The sequence below is a fragment of the Agelaius phoeniceus genome, chromosome 3 (assembly GCF_051311805.1).
Source record: "Agelaius phoeniceus isolate bAgePho1 chromosome 3, bAgePho1.hap1, whole genome shotgun sequence".
NCBI lineage: Eukaryota > Metazoa > Chordata > Aves > Passeriformes > Icteridae > Agelaius > Agelaius phoeniceus.
Window position 1 is genome coordinate 98,990,923 of NC_135267.1, and position 15,919 is coordinate 99,006,841.

Here is a 15,919-nt window from a genome sequence, read left to right on the forward strand (position 1 = left end):
TCCCATTGTGAGATGCTCTGCAGAGAGGGAGGAACCAAGCATTCCTCCCTGGATATAATCTTGAGATTCTCAACACCAGCACAGCTTCTCCACTGGATTTTCCAGAGGAACAGATGCTTCTTCCACTGGACCTTCAAGAGGAAGACTACACCTTTCTACAGGATCACTGCTCCAACAGAACCACACCTGACACTCCAGGAGGACTGCAGTCACAATTCCAATTGGACTGCTACCAACACCCTGACCAACATGGTGTCAGGTTTTGTTCTGACTCTGTCAGTGTTGTTTTAGTTTGCTGCATAGTTTATTTTATCTTTTTATTTGCTTCCCTAATTAAGAACTCTTACTCCTGCTCTCATATTTTTGCCTGAGAGCCCCTTATTTTCAAATTTATAACAATTTGGAGGGAGGGGGTTTACATTTTTTTTTCCATTTCATGGGAGACTCCTGCCTTCCTTAGCAGACATCTGTCTTTCCAAACCAAGACAAACACTGATAATAAATTTATCGTTACATGGACTGCTGATGAAGGTATAAAACAGTAGAGCCAGACTTTCTGGAAAAGAATTTTAATGTATTGTTCATGCTTGGATTTCAAATCTGTACTTTATCTTAACTAACTCTAAGACAATAAACAAAGAAAAATAAATAGAACCCTAAAACTTGACCAGAACTACTGCCTGTCATGTTCTGAATTTGTCACATTTATGCATTGCATAAGGCATCCACTGGCACTACACTTCCCACACCACGCTCTGCTGTAAACAACTGCATAACACAGTTTTCTTCCAACAGTGAATGACACCTCAGTCAACAGCTTATTTGCCTTTGGCTTTTATTTTTGAATCCCTTTAATCCATGTTTTTTTTAATATACTTCCTACATGCTCTGGGATCTGGAGTAATGTTTTTTTTCCCTGAAATACTACTGAATCACGAACTCTTCCTAATATTCCTGCTTCTTTACAAAGAGATGGCCTGCCTCAATATAATTTATAACTTAAACAAAAATGAATTAATTGATTATGAAGCAGTTGCCCTGCAAGAACTCCTTTTTTATAGGTAAGCCTTTGTGACTTCTAATTGTTTCTGAAAAAAGCCTGCCCAATAATTCCTAGAAATGAAGGCAAGCAGCCTGCAAAATTGTTCCACAAAATCAAGGGCTGCAACCTTAATCTCTGCACTGTTTATTTGTTCTGAGGCAGCCTTGCCAGAGGGATTTTCAAAGTACCTTCAAGAAATTACATTCAAAAAATACACTACCTTTTCAATATTGGAACTAAACCCAGATATTGCCTACTGAATGTTTACAGACATTTTGAAGATTTTGCATTCTCCAATCCAGCTCTGGGATCCCCACCCAGCACAGGAAGGATATGGACTTGTGGGGAGAGTCCAGAGAAGGGACAAAAGGTGGTTTGCAGGATGGAGATTGTCTACTATGAGGAGAGGCTGAAGGAATTGGGATTGTTTAGCCTGGAGAGGAGGCTCTGGTGTGACCTAACCGTGGCCTTTCAGAAAGGGCCTAATTTATAAGGAGAGGTCTAATAAATAAGGCCTTATTTATAAGGAGAAATCTGGAGAGCAATGGATTATGGAGCGACAGGACAAGGGGGGATGGATTCAAACTGAAAGAGGACAGGTTGAGACCGGATATTGGGAAGAAATACTTCACTGTGAGGGTGGTGAAGCTCTGGCACAGGTCGGCCAGAGGAGCTGTGGCATGAGTATTCATGGCTAGGTTGGATAGGGCTTGGAGCAACCCAATCCAGTGGAAGGTGTCCAAGTCCATGGCAGCCATGGCAGGATGGTTTTACTAGATGACCTTTAAGATCCTTCCAACCCAAACCATTCCATGCTTTCCCAAGTTGCTGCTCTAGGTGTTGCAAAGAAACAAAAAGAGAAAAAAACCAAAACCAAAACCAACTAACCAAAAAAATTACCCCCCCAAAAAAACCACAAAAAAATCCCTACAAACAAAAAGAAAGAAAGAAACAAACAAAAAAAGACCTGAACAAACAAACAAAAAAACCCCCCACAAAACCAAACCAAACAAAAAAAAAAAACCAACCAAACCCAAAACCAAACCACACTTATCTTCGCTTACTGCTCTATGGACAGGACAGAGCCAAACCCTGGGGCAAGAAATGCCCATTTCTGCTGACAGCAAACTTTTATCCCATTTTCTCCCTTTTGTGAGAAACAACTACTCACTTTGAAAATTTAAAAATGCTTATTAAACCTTGACAAAAATACAACAAAAGAACTGCATAAGGAAACATTCACAGCACTGGGAACTGCCCTCATGGATACCACATGGCCAGTTCATCTTCAAGGTGGATGCTCAGTCTTTTTTATATCCCTGGGGTTGCATAAGCCAGCCCTGGCCCCTCCAAAAGTCTGTCAGTCTTCTTTGCCATTTATCGGTGGAGACTGCTTTCTTGTAACTTGATTGCAGATCAGGTGTTGCTAAGCTCCAAGCTTTTCCATTCCTAACTGCCCTGGGTAAGGGACACCTGTGCACCTGTCCTAGAAAACCCTGGGTGTCTGATGGCAACAATATGGGGCGGGGGGGAAGGGAACTCTGGGGAGAACATTTAAACTACAATAACATAACTATACATCACTAAAGCGTTTCTTAATATTCACACAATAGTTATCCCTTAATTGCGAGACCCAATAATTTCATTATCCATCTATAATGTAAAAAATGCGTATTTTATGATTGGCTTTTTGCAAATATTAAAATGAATATTATATGTGCTGTGTTAGAAAGTAATGCTGTATTAATTCTTTTAAGTAGTGTGGTAAATATAGTTTTAGGTTATAACAAAACGTTAAAATAGAAACTATGCTGTATAGGATACTTTTTTTTCTAAAGAAAGGACTCGCACTGAGATAGCAGTCACACGACACTTAAATCTTCCAGAGAAAGGGAATTTATTGCTCCATTATCAAAAGAAACGAACCTCTTCCCGCCTCGCACAGCCAGGATGACGCCGTTTGGCTTATGAGGAAGAAGTTGACGATGACCAGAGAGAATCCTGTATTTGAATGGAATTTATGCATTATGTATGAGGTGTATGAATATGCAACAGGCTATTGTTTTTAAGGGTTAATCCTCTCTTAACGTGTGTCCTTTTTGGGGCTTGTGCTGCCCAGAAAAAGGTACCCGGACGTCCGTAACTCTTTGTCTCTATTGTCTCATATTGTCCTAATTCAAATTGTCCAAATTATTATTACTCTAATTATATTACTATTTTTATAACCATTTTATTACTACTAAACTTTTAAAATTTTAAAAACAAGTGATTGGCATTTTTCACATACAACACTTTCATCCCGCTGCTCTCGGGCCGCGCGCACCGCCCCCGCCCCATCGGCGCTATCGGCATTCGGCGCATCGACTGCTCTGGGAATGGCTTTGCCGCCTGCGCTGCGTGCCGGCAGGGCGGGAAGCGCAGGCCGCCATCGAGAGCGGAGGCCGGACAGGAGAGTGGAGGTGAGGGGTGGTGAGGGGCTCTGGGACCCGGGGTCCAGGATCAGGGATCCAGATGGGAGCAAGCCAGGTGGGAACAAGAAGGGGCTAGCTCGGGGCTTCTTCTCTGGAGTTCCTGTCCTGCCGTCGCAGCCCTCTTCCTCCCGGAAAGGGCCGGAGCGGGGCGGGTGTGTGGCCTGCGGGTGGTCAGACATATAGACAGACAAGCCGCCCCCCACTCGCGGTGCCGCTGCCCGAGGTTGTGAGGTGTCGCCGGCGTTGGCAGCTGTCGCGGCCGGAGGTTCGCTAACGCCTCTCCTGTGTGCTCTGCCTGCAGGCAGTTCGCGGGTGCCGCCGAAAATGGACATCAGGCCGAACCACACCATCTACATCAACAACATCAATGACAAGATCAAGAAGGAAGGTACGAATGGCTGCCGGTTGCTTCTGGTTGTCCAGTGAAGCCTGGTCATTCACTTGCACACGGCACTTGTCTTACAAAGGGGCTTTTAGGAGCTCCCGGAGGTCTCTGAAGTGCTGAGCAGGAGATCATTATGCAAGCTCTAGGCGAATGTTTTCTTGTAATGAAACAGTAGCTAAAGCAAACAAACAAATGCACCTCCCACTAGATCAGGTTGCTGAGATCTCCCTACAGCCCAGTCTTGAACGCTTTTAGGGATGGGGAGTCCACAGCCTCTCTGGGAAGCCTGTTCCAGTGCCTCACCACCCTGACAGTAAAGGATATTTTCCCAATATTACATCTAAGCCTCCTCTCAGTTTGAAGTCATTACCCCTTGTCCTGTCACTCCAAACCCTTGTAAATAGTCCTTCTCCATCTTGTAGGCTCCCTTCAGGTACTGCAAGGCCAAATATCACTACTAAGCCTTCTCTTTTCCAGTCTGAACAACCCCAAATCTCTCAGCCTTTCCTTATAGGAGAGGTGCTCCATCCCTCTAATCAACTTGGTGGTCTCCTGGCCTTGCACCCACAGCTCCATGTCCTTCCTCTGCTGGACACCCCAGATCTGGATGCAGCCCTGCAGGTGGGGTGTCACCTGAGCGGGGCAGAATCCCTTCCCTCTCAGGGTGCTGCCCACTCTGCTTTGGATGCAGCCCAGGACATGGTTGGTTTCTGGGCTGTGAGTATGCATGTCCAGCCCCTTCTCCACCATCACCACAAGTCTTTCCCAGTGCTGCTCTCCATCTGTCCATCCCTCAGCCTGGGTTAATACTGAGGGTTGCCCTGACTCAGGTTTAGCACCTCGCACTTGGTCTTGTTAAATCTTGTAGGATTGTCATGGGTTAAATACAGTGTGTTAAATTACCTGTTAAGATTACAAATTACTTTTTGTTTTAATACAGGTCTTAAAGTAATTTTTAGGGAAAGTGTTTTGATAGAACACCTTTTTTAATTAAAAAAAATATAGTTAATATAGTTAGTCAGGAGCAGGTGGAGAAAGTGACAGTGGACTGATATTACCAAGTCTCAATATCAATAAAGAAGAGACAGCATTCTTATATTGCTGAAATAGTTAAAATGTAAGGGTTTTGTGTTAGAATGATTACGCAGTACTGATTATTTATTTAGCTTGATTTGGATAGTACTAAGGTTTAATTTGGCATATTCAGGTTATTGTAGATAATTAAAATAAATCCAATGCAGCCATAAGCTGCAATAGTCTCATACAAAAATAATTTGGATCCAGAATATGAGTGAGAAAATTGATTAAATAGTTACAACCAAAATTTCCAACTTTTTTTAGCCTTTTAGCCTATTTTGCTGCATTCTTGTTTTGCATCATATCTCTTTACTGCTGCTTGTTCCAGTTTTGATTTTCTGATCAATCTGAGATGGCTGTCATGAATCATACTTGTGTGTGCATATACCTGTATGAAAATATGTTTTTACGTACCTTTATGTAATTGTGATTCCCTTGGAATGGTAGAATGGATGGCATTACAACTTCTTCACTACCTGAATCCTTGAGGTATGAAACTGAATGTTGCACACCAGTTTACAAAACCTGGACAAGTAAACTTTGTAATGATGTAACAGTTTTGACAAACTCATGTACTCGCTATGTGAGCTAAAGCTTCTAAAAAACATTGTTCCCAAAGGACAGCAGACTCGGTAGAAGTGGAAATTTGCATGTAACCTGTTATAATCTGTTTTCTCCCTTGGTCCCCAGAGCTGAAGAGGTCCCTGTACGCGTTGTTCTCACAGTTTGGTCATGTGGTCGACATTGTGGCTTTAAAAACTATGAAGATGAGAGGACAGGCATTTGTTATATTTAAAGAACTTGGATCATCTACCAATGCTTTGAGACAGCTACAAGGCTTTCCGTTTTATGGGAAACCAATGGTAAGTTATTTCATTACTTTTGTATAGAAGAAAAATACCCTGATGGTGTGATACAGTGTTTTGGTGCTTGCACCTTGGGAATGAACTCTCCTATGTATTTGTTACCAAAGGATTACTCAGGTCACATCCTGGTGAGTATCTACATTTGTGCAAGCTGGAGGGATGCTGAAGAGACTGCAGTTGCAACACACACACTTTGAACTTAACATGGGGGACTTTTTGTTTTTCTATGCTGGATTGAAGTTTTCAAGATCTTAAATACTTTCATTGTACTCATCATGTCTTCCATTGAACCGATTAAATTAATTCTGTAATATTATTGAAATTAGTTTAGTTTTCAATTACTTTATGTAGAGTAACGTTAACTACTCTTAGATTGGTAATGAATAGCTAGAATGTGATTCTTCCTTTTTGAGGTTACAGTGAGAAGGGTGAAGATCACCAGTTTGCTTTCCAGATGTGACCACTGATTTTTTTTTTTTTTTAATTGATGGCTAGTTCTGCTTGACACTAGATCACCAAACCAAGTAACTGTACTTCAGTATAACTTCAGTGAAGCAAATACAGTGCTGGTTGATAGAACATGATTTAGTAATGTGCTTCATGATATGCAGAGTAGCACAGTTGACCTGCTTTGTTCTTGTCTGCTTGGACAATTAAGCATCTCTTAATTCTGCATCTCTTGGTGATGTGTAACAATAGATGCAAATGGCCCATGACTTCAGCAATGGATTGGTACAATTCTACTGGCTCTCAGGTTATGGCTTTGAGCAGTGAAAAGAGCAGTTGTGCAGCTGAGATGCAAGCTATTTGCCTTAACACCTTCAGATTCTCTAATTAAATCCTTAACACAGAATTTTGCAAACTCAGTCCGCTATTTATCCTTAAGGAGTTTTGTGCTCAGTAGAACTCAATAAGAAATAAAAGGATTGAGGCTTCATAAGCTTTCAAATGTACTTCCATCTTTGAACATTGCCTGCAGCCTGTATACTCTAAGCACTAAACAAAAGCATTAAAAAAATCTTAAGCTGTTGTGTAGTTTTGTATTGAGGTAGTCTCTGATAGGAAAAATAATAAGATTGTATGCATAAATAATAATGTTGCACACTGGTATAATTATACCTGCATCTGCTTAACCTTCAGCTGTGGGAGGCCTTTGTCAAAAGAACAACAGCATTTATGCAGTCCTGTTGGGATTAAGGTGGATACTTGCCTTTTCTGTTTAAGAAGTTTGGGTTTTGCTGAATTTACGTTTCTGCAGAGATCTGAGAAATCACTTTAAAATTTAACTCCCTTTAAAATTTAATTCCCTATTAAAACTCCAGTTTTAATAGAAGCTAGTGCCAATTTTCTCAGTTGTCCTCTGTGTAGCTCAACTGTATCTCTCTGTAGGTGCTACCTTGACAGATGTTAAAATGTTGTTGTTAGATAAATGGATTTCTGATTTCAATGAGCTTGACAGTAGATCACCAAACCAAGTAACTGTACTTCAGTTAAAAGAAAATTAGTAATTTGCGTATTAGGGTTTTTATTTAGACTTCTATAATTATGTTCAGAAAAAACTATGAGAATTGGTTACTCTCTAAGTGTACCTACACTTTATAACAATGTTCCTAGTATAAAAAGTTTCTGCAAAAAAAAAAGTGTAAATACACAGTTAATATAAGTGGTGCAAAACGTTCTGTATTGTTAACTGTAGAATATACTCTGTTTTTCTTTTTTCTTTTAAAAAGCGTATTCAGTATGCAAAAACAGACTCTGATATAATCTCTAAAATGCGTGGGACATTTGCTGATAAGGAAAAAAGAAAGGAAAAGAAGAAAGCTAAAACTCTGGAACAGTCAGCAAATGCACCAAATAAAAAGGTTACCCAGGTAAGCTGCTTCTCTGTTCAGAAAAAAAAAAAACCCACAAAAACCCAAACAGACAAGGAAACAAACAAACCAACCAAACAAAAAAACTCCATTAAAAAAAAACCCACACAAAAGCTATTCTAAATAATTCTTTTAAGACTTGATGTTGTCTTTTGTTACTTTTCAACTCCCTAAATTGGGGTCTGTGGATTATCTAGAGCTCTTGAGTATTTACTAGAAGTTGAAGGAGAGGGGGCTGGTTATGTAGTCCTTGCTGTTCCTTTTTTTTTCCTCCTTTGCTATTACTGGATGAAAATAAAGATGGAGGGCAAATGTACAACAAACCCAAGTAGAAGCTAGCCTCTTAAGAAAAGGAAAAAAAAGGAGAATGGGCTTATCTTTAGTACTGGCTTCAAGTGCTCAACCAGCTCTTCTCTTCAGTGTTTTAATTCCATGTTGCCTAGTAAGGACAGAAGAATGGTAAATGAGAAAAAGACAGTTCATTTATGTTAGATATTAGACGTTTCATGTTAGATTAACAGGAGTTAGGTTGGAATTTATCTCAGCTAAGGGTTGGCTTGTCTAAAGTAACAACGTTTAGTAGCCTTTGTGCTGGAGTATAGCAGAAAACATCAAAACACCTGACCAGATCCCCCGAGTTTATATATTGGACATGATATTCTGTACTATGGAATGTGCTTTTGGATAGTTTTGGTCAGCTTTCCTGGCTCCCTCCTGGCTTCTTGTGCACCTACTCACTAGCAGAGCATGTGAAACTGGAAAGTCCTTGATACAAACAAGCACTAGTTATCAACAACCAAAACATCAGTTCGTTGTCAGTGTTACTCTCATACTAAATTCAAACCACACTGTACTAAGAAGAAAATTAATTCTATCCCAGGTGAAACCAGGATACTTGTCTATGCCTTCATTTTCAAAACTACTTTCTCCCAGTCTAATAAATAAAATTCTGTAATGTGGAGAAATACTTGACTCAGACATTAGATTGATCAGGTAGTACTGATGTTATTTCTTTTGATTGCCTGGTTTTGGAGCCAAGCAAAATTCACAGGATTTGTTCCCTTTGAGAAGTGTCTCATAGGCACCAAATGTTCTTGTATTGCAGCTCAAAAAAACCTTTAACATACGTCTTGAATTGTAGAGAAACATGGTGATATGTGCTTGTTTATTTCTAATGGAACACCTTTGTAAAACTATTTTGTACTTATTTGCTAGGGGGCAACACAGAATTCAGCCAGTGCCTCAGGGACTACACCACAGAATCAGGTAATGTTTTTTATTTTTATCACTAAAAGCACTAATGTTTATAATTATTCTCTATGAATAATAGTTTGTTACACATGCAAACGTGCGGATTTATTTTCCAGCTTTGTTTTTGTCCTATGAGACATTTGTCTAACAGCTACATGACACTAAACAAACAAAACAAATCCCTTTTTTACTATATCTGGTTGACAGGAAATGAAAATCTGCAGTGTCTCATTACTATACAGAAAACAGCACTATTACAAAATCATACTGGATTCTTAAATTTGGACTGTGCTTAGTATCAGTTGAAGGATTCTTAATTTTTTTTTCATTGCTAATAGGTTCCCTTTAACTTACTTTTTTCTGGTAGCAGATAAAGAAAAGGAGGACAACATGGGATGCCAAAATATCTGCCTAAAAGCCTTATTTCAGAAGTTTGGGGGTTCTCTGCTCACTTTTTCTTTTTTCTCACAAGTGTCTTACTTTCCAAAGGATAGTGTGGAGATGTAGGAACAACTCCCTACACTTCATTCATCTTGTCTGCTCAGTGACCTTCTAAATGATTCATGTTAGAAGTGAAAGTGGTAAAGAGCCAGGATTTGCAGGAGAGCAAGTACCATAGAAGAATATCTTTGTCTGCCCTGCCCTGCATCTTTCTTGAGCACTGCCATTGCATACATAATCAACAGGGGAAAAGGTCTTGCTCTCTGGATTTTCAGGCACAATATGTGCATGTCAGTTTGCATCAAAGCACATCACTGAGTGTTTGAGTATTTCTTTGAACATCAGAAGTTTATTTCCTAATGGGACCACCTAGAATATTTCCATCAGTAGAAGGAGATTGTTCTGCTGAGGCTTTTTATGTGGCAGTGCTTTGAGGATGTTTGAAGTTGGGGTGTCCAGTTTATTTTTAGATTTATAATTTACTTGATGACTTGAAGATTTCAGTATCTGCAGATGACTACTCAGCCTTGTCTGTGGTGAGTGGCTACAAATTCATATTAGCAGACAAATCTTTACAAGACTAAAGCTGTAAATCTAAAGGGGTTTCTAATTACATTTTAATTGAGCTCTGTAATAAAACCATGTGAATTTTGTGAGTTTTGATTGCCCAGAGATACTCAGTATTTTGGTTGTACTGCAGGTAAACAGGGCTTTGCTACCCTCAGCTTTCTGGAAGGATGTGAGTCCTTCATACATTCTACCACTGCCTTACAAGTGTCTTGAATAGCACTGCAACCACTACTGTGGCAACTGGGTGCAGAGTACTGCAGTGTCAGCTTTTGACTAGTTGAGTTTAAATGTGACATCTAAGACAGTATGGTATTGTGATTTTTGTGGAAGTAAGAACCTCTCCAAATTAATATATGTGCGTAAAAGAATGAAGGGGCTCTGTCTGCATATTGATAAAGGTGTGGTGAAGCCCAGATAGAATGTTACGAGCAAAACTAAAGAAATGTGAGTCTTAGTTCAAATAATCATGCAGACAGATGCAAAGGAACTGTGTGCAACTATGTATAGTCTTCTGAGCTTTGATCTTCTGTTGTTGCAGGTGCCTGATAACCCGCCAAACTATATCCTTTTCCTTAATAATTTGCCTGAGGAAACAAATGAGATGATGCTGTCCATGTTATTTAATCAGTAAGTTTTGAATAGAAATTATTTCTCCTTTGAATTCTTCTGTAACCTGTGTGGTGTTTTCTCAGTTTACAAGTTAACTTTTTAGAAATAAAAGTTTCTTCTGAAGGTATTTTAGCTGTTAGCCTTACTGCCAAGGTTACAGATTTTGGTTCTGATGACTTGGTTCAGAAAGCAAATCTGATCTTTTTCGTAGCTGGTTCTGATTTTGTGTGGTTTATCTGCTATCAATTTGCATTGGATTCAAGCTGGTGACTGTAATACTAAAGTCTGTAGGACAGCAGGAGCAGTTTTAAAGCTAGTTAGATTGCTTCTGTATGTGTGCAGCTCTAATTAAATTGCTTCCGCATAACATCTCTTAATTGAGACACAGTTCTAAGGATAGAACATGTAAAACCCTTCAATTTAAATTTTCATTAGCAATAACTATTGCACTAGTAGATGCCTCTGATGAGAAGCTACTGAAGAGAGATGTATTATTGAGCTAAGAAGTATTTTTTGACTCCCATCTTATTTTAAAGGTTTCCCGGATTCAAAGAAGTACGCTTAGTGCCAGGGCGCCATGACATCGCATTTGTGGAGTTTGAAAATGAGAACCAAGCAGGGGCTGCTCGAGACGCTCTCCAAGGATTCAAGATCACTCCATCTCATGCCATGAAAATCACTTATGCGAAGAAATAGCTATATGATCCTATAAAAGGACTTCTGTGGATAGGTGTTTTTTTAAAAAACACTGATACTCTGGTCAGCTAGCATGTTTGCTGTTTTCTGCAGAAAACATAAGACTTAAATAGAATTGCCACAATGACCAGGGCACATGTAAAATTTCCAGATCACCCGGACAGTAACTTTTTCTGTTGAAATACTAATTTTTATAAAATAAAATATAAATATGCTGTTTTCGAGCCATGCTTTTTCCTCAAGTCTGTCTCATTGATTAGCCTTGCAGGGCTTTATTCAGTTTAAGAGCTTTTAAGGTGACCCTTATTTCTCAGAAGTGAGTGCTAAAAATAGCTTTCAGAGCAAAAGTATGATCAGGGATGCTGAATGCCAGCATATTCAGAATAAGTACAGCATTCAACCTCATTATCAAGGGGACAACTGTTTTTCACTTAGGAAATACAGCTTATCATTAGTGGTTTTTCTCCCCAGGTATAGTTAGAAATTGATTATAGTTTGGCAGAAATGCGATTCAACTTGGTTTTGTCTTGGTGGCTGGCAATAGAAACAAGTCCTGAGAGGAAACATAAAAGTTTCAGATTTTTAGCCAAGCTTTTCTAAAATACATACCTAATGCTTCTGGGTTTCTCAAGGTTTGATTTACTTTATTTTTTCTCATTTGTTAAAAACTTTATAGGTTTTGTGTGACATAAAGTACATTGGATGCAGTGAAGTAATCAGATATATTATTGTGAGTTGTAACTGTTCTAAATATTTCAGAAAAAAAATCATTTAAAAAAGTTGTAGTGTTTTGTGTCTGCAACGTAAGCCACCTTTATTTGCACAAGACTTAGAAAATTGAAGTTTCATCTGCTCCCAGACTACATTGCAAAATTATGTCTCTTTCACAGTCATTTCAATCATCATCGTATCTCCTTTTATGTACTTTTTCATTCTTTTTGGTGATTTTGTGTATGTGTGATTTCACAAGTATTCTAATACTTGCAAATGAAAATCATTCCAATGTGCCTGTAAGAGCAAAAATGACATTCCATCATAACCTTGGATTTTTCCTACTGCAGTCATAAATTTATAGATAATAATTATGCTGTTATTTCCTCCCACTAGTTTGTGTGCACATGACTGGCATTGCTTTTCACCTTTATTCACTTTAAGGGTTTGGATCCTGACTGCTGTGCTGTTGTAAAGGGGACCTTTTAAGTCAGCCTGTGGCATTGTTTAGTGTCTGGGACCTTCAAACCCTCAACGGCGTTCAGCTAGGTAATGAAAAGTGAAATGGTTGCTGTCCTGGAATGACCTCTGTGTTTTGCTCTGACTGCATCTCCCTGTGGAAGGGGTCTTGCCTGTACAAGTATGCAGTGCTTGAGTTCTTAGATTTAAATTTTAATTAAATTTTAATTTTAATTTTAATTAATTAAGTCATTTAATTAATGACTTGAAAAGTCTTTTTACTGCCTTGCACAGGTCCCTCATCAGTTGTTACATTGCATCCATCTGCTATCCTCCCAGTAGGTCCTTTCTGTAGACAGGAACACTCTGCCACTGAGGATTTTTGGTCCTCAGAAGATTGTGTTTGTCAGTGAGCATTTGCGAAAATTAAGGACAGGAGTGTTAAGAAGGATGTAATTTCATTTGCTTCTTACCAGGGTCTGACTTAATTTTCATTCTCAGACTTTGCTTGAAGTATGATTAAGGTTATGGAGAGCTCTAGGAGGGCTTAGAATGTTTAAATAATACAGTTGCTGATTAAAATATTAATACAGAGTGGTTTTGGGAGGAGATTCAGCTTTATGAGTCAGTCCTGAGGTTTTCCCCCTGCCTACAGCTCCTCTGGTGGGATGGAATGTTGCCATAGCCCCTTTCTATTAGCCTGGTGTGTTTGTCCATATGTCTGCCTCATCCATAAAACATGGGGATTGCTGGACCTGGCATACACTCAGCAAGTGCTGCAGCAAAGAAAAGTGACACAAAGTGTTTATTTGATGATTTTACTTTTGTGTCTCAGATTAATGTGTCCTCTCGTGACTGGAATTTTTATGGAGAAGCTTACCAACAAGAACCTATGTACTGATGATGACTGTCTGTAAGTAAATTTGCTTTGAGGACAAAATAGTTTAAAAAATAGTGGTGGGGGTGAAGGGAAAACTACTTTCCTTGTTTAGCTCTGTCGTATATTTGTCTTGTCAACTGGCTATGTAAAATGTCACATGCAGTTTTACCAAAAAATGGGTTTTGTAAGGGGACATTTTTCACTTAAGTGAAAAGTGTAAAGAGGGATTCTAACTTTCAGTGCTGAAATTACTTCTAAAGCTGTTATTTTGGTTACTGGAAAATGCACAGAACAAATTCTTGAAGACTAACTGTTTCAAAATAACCTACTTTTATATGTAGGAGCATTGTGATGAAAACAAAGGGTCATACAGAGACATCTACTGATCTCAGCTTATTTTGCAAATGTGACTTTAAGGATCAGACTCTTTGTTCACATTTAAAATAGTCTATACCACATCTTGACCATGTGTGTGCTGCCTGCTCTGGCAATATCTCCTAAAGGAGCTGTTACAAATAGAGCTAGTGTTGCACCATCTGCAAATCGAAATCCAGTCTCCTCACAGCTCTGTGACCTTCTCCCAAAGCACTGGCAATGTTTTTGCCTTGCTTTCGTGTCCTGGGTTGACTATATGATGCTTTTATCCCCAATCGTCTTGTTCTGTTTATGCTGAATAATAAGTTTTGCACCCTTAAGACGTGTTCCAGAGAGTGAAGGAGAGAGAGAAGAGGCGCGCAGTTTGTTTTCAGACACTGCACTCACTCCTCCACATTCCTGCTCCTGGACTGTGTTGTCTGCAGATAGACAGACAGCGAGACACAGCTCTCCTTTGCTTTTAGTTAGTTTTAGCTAGCTGAGGCAAAGAAGTTCCCTAGACTGTAGTTTTTTTTATTTTTTCCCTTTTCTTTGGACCTCTTGAAGCCTGCTCTAGACTGAACACCCAGAAGAGCACTGGCAGCTAGCACCTGTAGCCCACCGGGCTGGGCCTGGCCCACAACATTTCCAGCACTGGAAAGCCTGAGTGAGCTGAGCTGCAACCTGTGGAGGAGACTTTCTCAGTTTGTCAACTCTTTTAGAGCAGTAAAGAGTTTTATTGTTTAATATTGTTTAAGTTTTATTGTTTAATAAACAGTTTTTTTCCACTTTTCTCCAAAGAAATATTTTCTCCCAGACCGGTTAAGGAGAGAGGCTGATTGAATCTGCTTTCCTAGAAGAACCCCTTTAGAGATTCTCTTCCAAATTTGCTCTGAACCAAAACAGCCTTACACCTTCAAAGCCCAATATTGGTGTAAGATGGGCTCTCTTTGGAAGGGGTTGCCATTTAAATGAGGAGATCTGATGCCCAAAGTTGAACAATGAATCATCACGCAGCGCAAATGACATTGTGTGAAGGAATGTCTGATAGGGAACTTGATGGGGAAAAGCACTAAGGGGGACACCTCCTACATTGGAGAGAAGCCTAAAAGATAACAATAACCCACGGGGTCTGTGTTTCCAACCCTCCTTTTATTTCAGGGGCTTTTTTCTTCCCAAAAAGGTAACTTTCACTGTTGGAATCAATGTATGCCATTAGCTACAGACCTTCCTATAATAAACCTTTTGGCCTGTGGACCTCTCTCAGGATCCTTTTGTGCAGCACTTGGGGTAATCCATGTGTGTTGGTTGGTGTTTGAGCATTAAATCTCAATAGGTTGTTTTTGGTTTTTTTTCCTCAGTGCTGAATACAACGGGCTGAACACAATATGCTGTGTGCACATCAGAGTATGGTGTTGGATTGCCTGCCTCCCCTCAGGCAATTAAAATTGGCCATTTGCTGGCTGAGTACTCTGGTTACCAGGAAGCAGATGTTCTGCAGCAGCTCCCTGTCTCCTGCTTCCAATGGGCAGCTATTTGGGATACACTGGATACACTGCTCTGATGCGGATGAGCAACAGAGTGTGATAATTCCCTGCGGCAGAATCCAGATTTATGTAGGCAGATAATGTAATAGCAGGAAGGAAGCAACATGCTCTGGAAGTATTTTCCCTGTCAGAAGTTTTCAAGCAAAATACTGGGATTTACTTTCTAGTCAGCAGTTCTCTAAGTGTACTGCATGGCCTCAGTCTAAGTCATCCTTTTCATGTGGGATTAGGAATTGTTTAAGGATAAAGGGTTACATATGACTAACCATTCCAGGTATTGGATTGTAGGAACACAAAACAAAACAAACCAAACAAAAAAAAGAAGATAAATGAGTTTGAAATTAAAAGAGAAGGAGGTATTGTCTAATTAATTTTAAGAATTCAAGGCAGGAACAAATTATCTGAGTTGTGCAAAATGAGTCAAAAGACAAAACACCTCTTTCTTTTCCAGAGTCCTTTGAATCAACCAATGGCATACTTTGTGTATATTATAACATATTCATTTACTTTTGAAGTGCAATAAAAGAATGTTAATTCTTCAGTAATCTCAAAACATTTTTCCTCTTAACTCTCTTTTTCAAGATAATAATTTCTTTTGTGACTAGCACTGAGAGCAGGCAATCTCTTGGCTTCTACCAGGGAAAGCTGACAGGAGGAAACCTGGGCACCCTCTCTAAACACACACTTCC

The 15,919-nt window shown here is 39.5% G+C and overlaps 1 protein-coding gene across 1 annotated transcript; it reads left to right on the forward strand.

The window, feature by feature from the left end:
- The first annotated feature begins 3,394 nt into the window (after window positions 1-3,394).
- On the forward strand, window positions 3,395-11,503 carry SNRPB2 (small nuclear ribonucleoprotein polypeptide B2). Its single transcript, XM_054629800.2, has 7 exons — window positions 3,395-3,501; window positions 3,815-3,901; window positions 5,666-5,838; window positions 7,572-7,712; window positions 8,928-8,978; window positions 10,513-10,601; window positions 11,120-11,503. Exons 2-7 carry the CDS (start codon window positions 3,838-3,840, stop codon window positions 11,277-11,279), a joined length of 678 nt encoding a protein of 225 aa, XP_054485775.1. The 5' UTR covers window positions 3,395-3,501; window positions 3,815-3,837; the 3' UTR covers window positions 11,280-11,503.
- Window positions 11,504-15,919: the final 4,416 nt, after the last annotated feature.

Excerpts from the sequence above, each read along its gene's own strand:
- SNRPB2 (XM_054629800.2), top strand. The coding sequence starts at position 3,838 with ATGGACATCAGGCCGAACCACACCATCTACATCAACAACATCAATGAC. Across the intron at positions 3,902-5,665 it reads TGACAAGATCAAGAAGGAAG|AGCTGAAGAGGTCCCTGTAC; the intron begins GTACGAATGGCT and ends CTTGGTCCCCAG. Across the intron at positions 8,979-10,512 it reads GGACTACACCACAGAATCAG|GTGCCTGATAACCCGCCAAA; the intron begins GTAATGTTTTTT and ends CTGTTGTTGCAG.